This window comes from Trachymyrmex cornetzi, unplaced genomic scaffold (genome assembly GCF_001594075.2).
Source record: "Trachymyrmex cornetzi isolate Tcor2-1 unplaced genomic scaffold, Tcor1.1 scaffold719, whole genome shotgun sequence".
In the NCBI taxonomy this organism is placed as follows: domain Eukaryota; kingdom Metazoa; phylum Arthropoda; class Insecta; order Hymenoptera; family Formicidae; genus Trachymyrmex; species Trachymyrmex cornetzi.
Window position 1 is genome coordinate 806,640 of NW_017300047.1, and position 12,447 is coordinate 819,086.

Here is a 12,447-nt window from a genome sequence, read left to right on the forward strand (position 1 = left end):
AGGTACGCATTTCATTTTTAACTCATTATGCGTCGTCTTGGCATTCGAGATCGTATTTTAAGCAGTAGGTCATACATGCACATTTCCTTAATATCGTAAAATAATTTGTGCTAATTACAGCTTTGGCTAAAAATACTAAATATCTTGTTAATCATTATTTAATTTTTCAGTTAATAAATTAATTTAAGGCACTACTGTTACTGCAAATTATCTGTGTTTCAGAAATTCTTTACGTATAATGCAGATCATGGCTCGATAAAATAATATACGAATTATTAAAAATGAAAAACATAAAATAAGTTTCAGAAATATAATTAAAATACAAAATCGTAGAAATTGGTAAAAAGCAGATACGACTTGTATAAAATATAAAATATAAAATAGTTTCCGGAAATTTATATAAAATATTAAATAAGAAATAAGTCAGAAGTGTAGTTGTGCAAAATAATGAATACTACTCGTATAAATAATTCTTTTAATTTTTTATTTAAATTGTATACTTTAATTTTCGTTGCTTTTACGAGTATATAAAAATTTTTTAATGGTTCTTACGTGTATCTTGACATCTTTAGAAAGTATTTGTAAAGTTGTATATTTATAACAAATTATATTTAAATTGTTATAACTAAATATAGTTAATAAAAAATGGGAAATATGTACTTTTTCATACAAAAATGCAAAACTCTGAAATAAAAATATCAACTTTAAGATATTGAAACATACTTTTCCTTTAAATTTTTTGTTTCAGAGTTTTACGTTTTTGTATGGTAAAGTACATACTTCCTATTTTGTTAACTATATTTAGTTATAACAATTTATATAAAATTTGTTATAAATATACAACTTTACAAATACTTTCTAAAGATGTCAAGATATACATAAAAACCATTAAAAAGCGTTTATATACTTGTAAAAGCGACGAAAATTAAAGTATACAATTCAAATAAAAAATTAAATAGTTATTCATACGAGTAGTATTCATTATTTGAAATAACTACACTTACTCTTCTTATAATATTTAATATTTTATATAAATTTCCGGAAATTATTTTATATTATTTATTTTAAACGAGTCGTATCTGCTTTTTACTAATTTCTATGATTTTGTATTTTAATTATGTTTCTGAAGCTATTTTATGTTTTTTATTTTTAATAATTCGTATGTTATTTTATCGAGTCATGATCGGCATTATACGTAAGTTTAAAGAATTTCTGAAATACAGATAATTTGCAGTAACTGTAGTGTCTTAAATTAATTTATTAACTGAAAAATTAAGTAATGATTAACAAGATATTTAGTACTTTTAGCCAAAGCTGTATGTAGCACAAATTGTTTTACGATATTAAGAAAATTTGCATGTGTTTTATATAAAGAACTTATATAGAATATATTCTATCAACATTTATTTAAATATGAATCATTAAAAGGAATAATAAAAATTGAGACATAATGTTGGAATATCAAAAATACCCCACACGCGAATAATTATTAAGTACGTTTAAAAGAACCATGCAAGTAATATATATTATACTGGATCTTTTAAACGTAATTAATAATTATTCGCATGTGGGGTATTTTTGATATTTCAACATTATGTCTCAATTTTTATTATTCCGTTTAGTGATTCATATTTAAATAAATGTTGATAGAATATATTCTATATATATTCTTTATATAAAAACACATGTAAATTTCCTTAATATCGTGAAATAATTTGTGCTGCATACGGCTTTGCCTAAATGTACTAAATATCTTGTTAATCGTTATTTAATTTTTCAGTTAATAAATTAATTTAAGACCCTACTATTACTGCAAATTATTCTGCGTTTCTGAAATTCTTTAAACTTATATGTATAATGGCTCGATAAAATATATAACATGTAAATTATTTAAAATAAAAAATATAAAATATGTTCCGGAAATTTATTAAAAATATTAAATAAGAAATAAGTCAGAAAAGTAGGTATTTAAAATAACAAATATACTAAATAACTTTTTTAATTTTTTTTATTTAAAATATATACTTTAATTTTCAGAGCTTTTACAAGTATATAAAAATTATTAAACAATTTTGACATATATTTTGACATCTTTAGAAAGTATTTGTAAAGTTGTACATTTATAACAAATTGTATATAAATTGTTACAGCTAAATATAGTTAACAAAATGAGAAAAATGTACTTTTTTACACAAAAATGTAAAACTCTAAAACAAAAATATTTTAAGAAAAAATATGTTTCAATATCTTAAAATCGACATTCTAAAAAATCGACATACAAAAGGAAAAATCATTCAAGTGTTGGCTGTTCAAAAAATTTAATTATTTAGTATCTCGAAAATTATATTTTTTTAATAAGCACGAAGAAACTATGTCAAAGGTTGGACAATATATTACATTAAATAAATTATTAGAAGTTATGCCTCTTTTACATGATATTTGTCGAAACTTTCTAGTTTCTTCGTTTAAAGATGAAAAAAGTGGCGTCAACTGGATAAGTTTTTTAAAATCGTAAAATAGATAAAGTCAGTGGTCAATAAGAGTCTCGAGGTACATCTATGTATAAATATAAATAAAATTAAATTGAAAAAAAGTATTGTACCGAAAAAACGGAGTCAATGTTTAAAAATGCATATTATACGTAACAACATATATCTGCTTTCAATTTCCATCATTTATCGACAAACTTTTGCTCTGACAAGAAGCCCTCTCACCGTTTTGGATATATCTTTCTACAAATTCTGTCTATTGAATCTATATCTTGAAAAATTAAATAAGTTTTTAAACATTGACTCCGTTTTTTATTACTGCAATAATTGCAATTGTTTAAAATGCAAATGCAATATATCTTCAATTTATAGCTATTTATGCTTATTAAAAAACATAATTTTCGGGATACTAATTAATTAAATTTTTTGGACAACCAACACTTGTACGATTTTTTCTTTTGTCGAGAGAGTAATCACTAGCTGAAATATTGTCCCACAGATTACATGACATCATATGATTTCATCTGATTACAAAAATAATTTTTTTCACTACATATCTAAATCATTTGGTAAAATATACGAATATTATACAATGATTTATCGTGGTTGCGTATGTAATTATCGGATTATACATAGAGATTTCATATGAATTTTATAATGATTTCGAGGACTCTGTCCCACGATTACATTAAGTGGTTACCCCCTCGGATGTACATATATATTATATTCATTTTACCGAAAATGACTTAAAATTCTACATCTGAATATACAAGGTATGACAATAAAATTCGCGGGCTTATTTTATTGTGGATGCTACGGCAACACTGGGAGGTTGGCAACAGCGACGCTGTGTTTGTTTACTTTTCACGCAGCTTCAAATTATTTTCAGTTCCTTCGATAACATCGCGTTGAGTGTAGCTCTGTTTTTATACACGTGTGTTTTGCTATTGTGACGATGGAAAGTAATCGTGATTTTGATGAGCAGCGAGTTGTGATGAAATTCCTTGTGCAAGCTGGGAAAACGAAATCGGAAATTTTTGAAATGATAAACCCTGTTTACGGAGACCGTCTTGTGAAAAGAAGTTTATTTTTCAAGTGGGTGGCGAGGTTTAGAGAGAGGAGACGATGAACGTTCGGGGCGCCCTTCTACCGCTCTCAATGACTTTTCTGCACAGAAAATTGAACAAGCCATCAACTCAGATCGTTTGCGTAAAACAGTTCGCAGAAAGTGACCCGATATATGGTAAGATCAGTCGTGGGTGCTTCACTACACAATGCACTCGCTCACATGTACCTCTATCATTAGGCGAATTTTGGCGATGGTATGGTACATGTACCAAGGTTATTATTGGTAGAGACGGAGCTTATTGTGAATAACCTATATCCTGGTTCTTCGCTAGTTATGCCCTAGTTAATCGGTACCCTGCTTTATTGCTAGGTACAGCGTGGTATCAACCATGTACCAAAACGACTAGCCCCACCTCTACCACTAATGATTAAACACACAAAAACGTTCTGGTACAGTTTGATACACTTTGGTTGCTATACCAAAAGCACGCCAAAATTCGCCTATCGTCAAGCACTTTTAGCCAAAACGTCCACCACGGTCCTTGACTCCCCCCCCCCCAATTTTTTACTTCCAAAAATTAAAGGAGAGGCCTTCACTTACGCACGGTACATTTGCACACGTTGCAATTGCGCACGTTTCAGACGGACACGCAATATTGCGCACGGTTTATTTACACGCCGTTCATTTGCACACTGTTCAATTGAACACGAGAATTATATATACTTGTATTTAAAATAATCTATATAGACAGTGGGGTATGTAGACAGTAGTATATTGTACGGCTACGCCGTCCCGAACAAAAGGAAATACCATATCCTACCCGCTTGGGGCCTAACAGCTGAGAAATTGCAATGTAGGTAGCTCCGTGTGCAAATGAACGGTGTGCAAAAGAACAGTGTGCAATTGAACGGTGTGCAAAAGAACGATGTGCAAATGAACCGTGCGCATTATTGCGTGTCCATCTGAAACGTGCGCAATTGCAACGTGTGCAAATGTACCGTGTGCAAGTGCGCCACTCCCATCAGGAGCAATTTCACGAGTGCTTCGAAGGCTGGAAACGACGAATGGAGAAGTGCATTACAGCTCAGGGGGAGTACTTTGAAGAGTGCAATGTGTAATATTATTTTTTTGAATAAAATGATTTTTATAGCATTTGTTCGCGAACTTTATTGTCATACCTCGTATTCATTAAGTGTCCATATAATTTTTGACACGAAGTCGAACTGAATTGGTGATCCCATAATTAATTCATCTTCTTCGAAGCTACTTTCGTTCAAAAGTTATTGACAATTTAGTGCGTTTGTCCATAGCGTCTGTTAATACTGCCAGTCTACTGTAATGACGTTCCGAAATACGTTACAGTATTACTGGCCGTACTACAATAATTTTGGAATGACTGTGGCAGTGCACTATTGTGATATCATGATGGTTGCACTGCAACCAAGTAAAAAGGGAATACACCCAAAGTACTACAATGGCTTTTCCAGTTTACGTCAATATGGCGGAACTGCACTATATGCATAATTCACACAATGTTTTGCACTCAATGTTATGTACTCAGTACTGCGTATTTTGCGGATAGCTCGCTTACTCGCTTGTTTGAAACTTTGGGAAGTTGATCTTTAGAGAGATGATCAAGAGTATCATCAGAGAGTATTATCGTGAAACTCGTACTTATTTTCGCGCCTCTATAACCTGTGCATAAATTTTTCTGCACTAACACTTCAACAATAAATAAACCTGTATTAGACTAAAAAATTCAAAAATTAGGCATTTGTACAGTATTTCTTTTGGTTCATAAATAAATTATTTATAATTAAAAAGTTGGTTTACATATTTTACGGCTTTATTTTCCCAATAAAATACGTTTATACAAATACATAAGTTTAAAAATGACCGCGTTTTACATCAAGATGAAGGCAAATTTGCGGTACTTTATAAATCTAGTGACTTTATTATAGATGTGGACTTGCTATACAATAACTAGACTTTTCAGCTTTTAGATATAATAAGGATTTTATTCAGGGATTTTCAACAAGATATACTCTGCGCGAATTACAGACATAGATAGTTTTAAGAATCCTTATAATATCATCATGTTCTTATCACTTAAATTGTTTACAGAAAAAAATAAACACTTTTACTTCAAAAGCCAATTTTATTGAAAATTATTTAAATTTTTTGTTACTATGATCACTTTCTACGTTTCGATTTTTTGATGACCTCGTTCCCTATGAAGCGATTTTTTCGGAAAATGGACTGTTATTCTAACCTCAAACCGTCTTTTAATTTAAATTCTTTTATTATCTTCTGTTATAATAAAAAATACATCAAAATTTTATTTTCTTACGGATTCTTCTATTATATAGTAATTATCTTTTTTCATAAAATATTTAAAATAAATTTTCTGATTTTTCACAATTTCGAAAATATTAGTCCATAAGGAACCCAGCCACAAAAAAATAATATAAAATACTTTTTCTTTATACAAGTAACGGCATATTTATTGAAGGTGGCATAGCATGCATACCTCCATCCACAGATAATGTCACTCCTGTTATGAAACTAGCATCGTCACTGGCTAAAAATGCAATGGTTTTTGCGATTTCTAAAGCATCGCCGTTTCTTCCTAAAGCATGCAGTTCTTTTAATTGCTCGAAAAAGATTTTCCTCTGTTCTTGGCTCATTCCACAGTTCCGAAAGAGATTTGTTTGTACAGCGCCAGGATTTACGGAATTCACACGCACCTATCGTATTTAAAAAAAATAACTTATGACGTGCAAAATAATATTTGTAATGCTATTGTTGAAAAAAAAAAACAGCCATTATCCTTACCTGTCGTGATCCCAGTTCTAAAGCAACGCAACGCGTAAATTGATCCAGAGCCGCCTTACTCATGCAATATGCCAAATTATTCCTCGTTGGTCGTAATCCATATACGCTTGAAACATTTACAATGTTGCCTTTCGTTTTGATTAACTGTGGCACTGCCAACGCAGTCAATTGGAATACTGACCGAACGTTTACGTTGAAAATGCTGAACATATTTACAACAAAAATACGTTTTTGTCAAAGCAACAATAGAAAACGACTAAAACGAGCAAGAAAGTTAGATTATAATATAATATATATATTTGAGATACAAAATCACTCAATTCTCATACATAATACGTTTCGACTACACAGAGTCTTCTTCAGTTAACAAATAATTAAATAATTAACGTAATAATCTCATCGCAAATTAAAAACTGAACTCAAATCATAATTATATCATAATCGGCTGTTATCCCACCATGTGCATAAGATTATCGCCATGATGTTATACGATATAACTAAATCCTCGTTCAAGGGTGAGAATCCCGTTAAGTCAAAGAGAAAAGTCAAATGGTAAAAGAAAAGAACGAAATTCATTAAAATAATGAAAGAATTGTGACAAAAAAAGAAATTAAATGTAACAAGTAGTCAAATTACCTTATATTTATGGTGCCGATAAATTAGCATAAGCTGTCAGGACCCTCATAATAGAAATTAGTGAAATTATACAACTTACAAGAAGAGGCTACACTTTGCTCTTCATCGATTTTGATCAAACTTGCAGCAATGTTAGAAGAGTCTATCAAATGAACACCTGTAAAGCCGTTCCTGCTAATGAGGCTTAGAAGCCGAGTATTCAAAAATATATCAAAAAATCTTAAAACAGTCTAATATCTCGGAAAGTATGCATTTTTTAGAAAAATGTCTTAGATAAAAATGGTAGGGTTTAATAAGATATATTTACTGGCTTTATTGGTTTGACCTTGGGAGGCATCGTCAACCTTGATTTCACCTTAGCAATGTCACCCAAAAATCAAACCAATAAAACCAGTAAATACATCTTATTAAACCCTACCATTTTTATCTAAGACATTTTTTTCAAAAATGCATACTTTCCGAGATATTAGACTGTTTTCAGATTTTTTGCTATATTTTTAAATGCTCATTACTCGGCTTTTAAGCCCCATTAGCGGGAACGGCTTTACAGGTGTTCATTTGGTAGGATCTTCTAACATTGCTGCAAGTTTGCTTCAAAATCGGTGAAGAGCAGAGCGTAGCCTCTTCTTGTGAGTTGTATAATTTCACTAATTTCTATTATGAGGGTCTCTCCTGACAGCTTATGTTAATTTATCGGCACCATGAATATAAGGTAATTTGACTACTTGTTACATTTAATTTCTTTTTTTGTCACAATTCTTTCATAATTTTAATGAATTTTGTTCTCAGACTTTTCTTTTACCATTTGACTTTTCTCTTTGTACTTAACGGGATTCTCGCCCTTGAACGAGGATTTAGTTATATCGTATAACATCATGACGATAATCTTATGCACATGATGGGATAACAGCCGATTATGATATAATTATGATTTAAGTTCAGTTTTTAATTTGCGGTGAGATTATTACGTTAATTATCTAGTTATTTGCTAACTGAAGAAGACTCTGTGTAGCCGAAACGTATTATGTATGAGAATTGAGTGAGTGAGATTATTACGTTAATTATTTAGTTATTTGCTAACTGAAGAAGACTCTGTGTAGCCGAAACGTATTATGTATGAGAATTGAGTGATTTTGTATCTCAAATATATTCTATTATAATCTAACTTTTTTGGTCGTTTTCTATTGTTGCTTTGTCAAATTATCGAGCGTTTTATGTTATATTAGTATGTTTTCAAAATAAACACAATTCATCAATATCCATACATGTTTATACATACTATCAACTTATCAATACATACTTGTCATACTGTTCCAAGCTTGCAGTCTCTATAGTACCTAATTCAAAAATTCCAGCGTTATTAACTAAAACATCTAATTTCCCATAATGCTTGATTGTCGAGTCGATAATATTTTTCACGTCGTTCTCATTGGCTAGATCTCCCACTACGACAAACGGCTTGGGTTGTCCACATTGTTCAGCTACCTTGTTTAAATTCTGCTTATTACGCCCTGTTATCGACAACGATGCACCAAGCTGAGCTAAATGAATAGCTGTTTCAGCTCCAATTCCTGAACTGGCCCCTGTTATCAGGATAACTTTTTTCGAGAGAGACATCTAAAATAAACAACGTTATTTGCACTGAGTACATCTAGTAGCACAACCGATCACATTAAATTGCTATATACCCAGTAATATAAAATTTATTATATTATGATGTTATTTATACAACGATATTCAATAATGTAACACGTTTTCAAATATGTTGAATACATTATTTTAAACATACTTTGACACTGATTTGGAGGTTTCTATAATATTGATATGTTACCATGAAATAACGTTATAAATAATATTACAGCGAAATGTTCAATGTTTATTGAAGTAATGTCTTAGGCCGGAATCAGACTATTCTGATTGATTCGCATTGAAGAATGAGATTGAAGATTGAAAGATTAAAGTTTGACCAATCAGAAAAAGGAGTAAAAATTTTTTTGTCCTCATTGGTGAAATTTCAGTCTTTAATCTTTAATCTCAATTTTCAATGCATAGTCTGATTCCAGCCTTACAGACATTGCAATTTAATATTCGAGAATATTGATTTAACATTTTTTCAATATCATATAAACTTCCAAAAATATTAGATTTATAAATTATTTTCATAAAATGTACGATCTTTTCAAAGTCCATTTCATTTGCTTTCATCGCAGAACATACACTAGGACTTTTATCTTGAAACCCTTCGGTCATTTTCTAAAAATCAATTCACTAAAACACAGATGAAGAATAATGTTGCGCCTTTTATTCAATTCTATGTCATTTTTAAACACGAGAAAATTACTCCGCCACGTTCTCCTACAAGTGATATCGTATACTGTTCCTGGGTGAGCAACTTTAATATTAATTTGTTTAATATTGTTTCATAAATCTATTGTATAAATTACATGGTGATCGTGAAAAATAAGGAAATACAGATACTTTGGCAACGCCCATTAATATCTCTTTTTGACTCAGTTTTTTATTAGGAATAGCATTGTATGATTAGTTATTTCAGATACTGTAGCTAATAGTATTATATTTATATTTGCAAATATTGATTTAATTATATAACAATAGCAAATTGTGCTTAACAAATGTATAAATTATACTTACTGTAGTACAACGATATTGAACAATTCACAAAATTTGTAATTTCGAGCGAAAAAAGATGCGATATTGCGTTTGTAATAGATGTGATCCGTAAATCAGTGGTAAGCGGACACGCTATACGATAAAAATGCATAACTTAAATTGGCACTTTATATACTTATAAGATCTATCCCACATTCTTTATTTAAAAAGAGTAAGACGCATTCAGTCACGATTAAATATTATAACGGATGACAAAACGTTTTCTACTGTAAGATATATTTTAAATCGTATGTCTATCATGCGCATAATTAATAATTATAGGTCAAGCAGAATAAAACGTCATGTTAACGTCAAGCAGTTCCCGATAAAAAATTTTTTACATAGAAATATACATATATGAATATACAGGGAGAGTCATTTTAATCGATCACCCCAAATATTTCCGTTCCCTTGCATTTTACAAGAAAATGTTTCAGACAAAAGTTGTATGGTTTCGAGGGGGACATAAGATGGTGTCATTGGTTTGACCTATGAGGCTTGAAAGTCATGCTATGTGCCGGCATTAGCATTACCTAAGGTGTCCGGCTGACGGCTAAAATCTCTTGAATGTTGTTCAGAATCACGACCTGGATAACATTGGCCAAGATCAAGACTATTGGAGGTTGTACCTCTTATTTTCATTTTTACGCAGAAATAAATTTTTAGTGCAAAAATGAAAATAAGAGGAATAATCTCCAATGACCTTGATCTTGACAAATGTTATCCAGGTAATGATCCTGAACAACATTCGACAAATTTTAGCCGTCGGTCAGACACCTTGGGTAATGCTAATGCCGGCACATAGTATGACTTTCAAGTCTCATAACTCAAAAAGTATTTAATGAAAAAATATTTTATTATGTTTTGAAAAGCTCTCGAGGTAAGCTACAAGAATATGTAATAAAAATGGAGGGTTCCGCTTAAAAAATGTAATGTGACCCTCGTCTGACCTTGACAACGCCACTCAAGGTGGAACCAATGATACCATCTTATGTCCCCCTCGAAACCATATAACTTTTATCCGAAACATTTTCTTGTAAAATGCAAGGGAATGGAAATATTTGGGGTGATCGATTAAAATGACTCACCCTGTATATATGCATAAATATATATATAATATGTATATATATATGTATATATGCATATTGTATATGTATATTTCTATGTACAGAATGTCCTACAATTCGTGACCGAATTTTAATAACATTTTTTTTCCTCTCTTAAAAATAAAACAATAATCCTAATACCAAAAAATGTCGAGGCTATAATAATTTTAAATTAATTGCGGTTAAATTTAATTACCCAAACAACACAAATGACTGTTTGTCGGCTTATAATCGACTTTTTTCCAGTCGGCATATAGTCGACTGTTGAAAACTTAGAGTATATCCACACAAACTTGCATAGTTGTATAAACATATACATAAAGAAAATTATCCAATTACATTTCTCTTTTAAAAGTTGCACATAAAATGTGATTGGATAATTTTCTTTATGCATACGTTTATGCGGCTATGCAAGTTTGTGTGGATATACCCTTAAAGTCGACTGTTCCCAGTTGACGTACAGTAAATCGACATTCTAAGTCGACAGTCGACTTAGAATGTTGACTATTGGTCGACTTTTTTTTAGACATTCGTCAAGTATTAGTCCGACTATTAGTCGACATTTGGTCAACTTATAGTCGACTTTTAGTCGACTTCGTGTTGTTTGGATAATCACAAAGCTGACATTTCACGCGCTCAGGAACGGTACATCATACAAGAGGATGATGTTCGTACGCCTAGGTTCACCCCATGCGAAATTGAAGTAATAACGTGTACAATAATGTTGAAATACTTCACTAATCATGTTTAAACATAGAAAATAATTATATATGCAACGTACATAACATAAAGATATTACGGAATATTAAAACTAATAAATATGTATAACAAATTATTTTAAATATGTATAACGAATTAAATTTAAAATTATTATAGCATCAGAACATTTGGTATTAGGATTTTTATCTTATTTTTAAGTCAGGAATACGTTATTAAAATTTCGATTACGAATTGTGAGACATCCTGTACATGTAAAATTATGTACGATAAAAATTAGTGCTCAGAAACATCAGACCATTTGACAGTTCGGACAGTTCGAATCTCAAGTTTGAATGTTAAATAGTTCGGACTGAATGTATGTCCGAACTATTTTAACCCACTTCAGAGCTGAAAGTTCGAATTTATTACATTTCGAACTCATCAGTTGTCCTCAGGATCAACCTCCCCGTCTTAGGGCATATCCACACAAATTTGCATAGCCGCATAAACGTATGCATAAAGAAAATTATCCAATCACATTTTACGTACGTCTTTATAGGAGAATATTGGATAATTTTCTTTATGCATCGTGTATGCAGCTATGCAACTTTGTGTGGATATATACCCTTAAGGGCTTCACACATGAAATGCATAACAGAGCATAAGGATAACATAAGACTGCTGGACCAATGAGCATCTAGCATAATGTCGCCATATTGATTTACATAAGATGCTCATTGGTTTAGCGGCCTTATGTTATGCTTATGCTCTGTTATGCATTTCATGTGTGAACCCTTTAAGGGTTTGCATAACGAGCGCAGTTAGTCCGATATAATAAAGTCGATATAATAAGGAAACAACGATAGCGAAGAATATTACTAAGGCCTCGGTGGTCTAATAGCTTAGGACGCTCATACGGAATACAAGAGATCCGGGTTCAAGT

At 31.0% G+C, this 12,447-nt stretch overlaps 1 protein-coding gene across 2 annotated transcripts; it reads right to left on the reverse strand.

The window, feature by feature from the left end:
* Window positions 1-5,999: 5,999 nt before the first annotated feature.
* LOC108767688 (3-oxoacyl-[acyl-carrier-protein] reductase FabG) lies at window positions 6,000-9,874 on the reverse strand. Of its 2 annotated transcripts, none has more exons than XM_018517672.1 (4): window positions 9,682-9,874; window positions 8,330-8,646; window positions 6,394-6,499; window positions 6,000-6,305 (listed from the first exon to the last, which is right to left on the reverse strand). In XM_018517672.1, exons 2-4 carry the CDS (start codon window positions 8,644-8,646, stop codon window positions 6,042-6,044), a joined length of 687 nt encoding a protein of 228 aa, XP_018373174.1. In that variant the 5' UTR covers window positions 9,682-9,874; the 3' UTR covers window positions 6,000-6,041. The 2 variants fall into 2 exon arrangements, with proteins under 2 accessions (XP_018373174.1, XP_018373173.1); XM_018517671.1 differs by having other exon boundaries at window positions 6,394-6,595; window positions 9,682-9,873.
* Window positions 9,875-12,447: the final 2,573 nt, after the last annotated feature.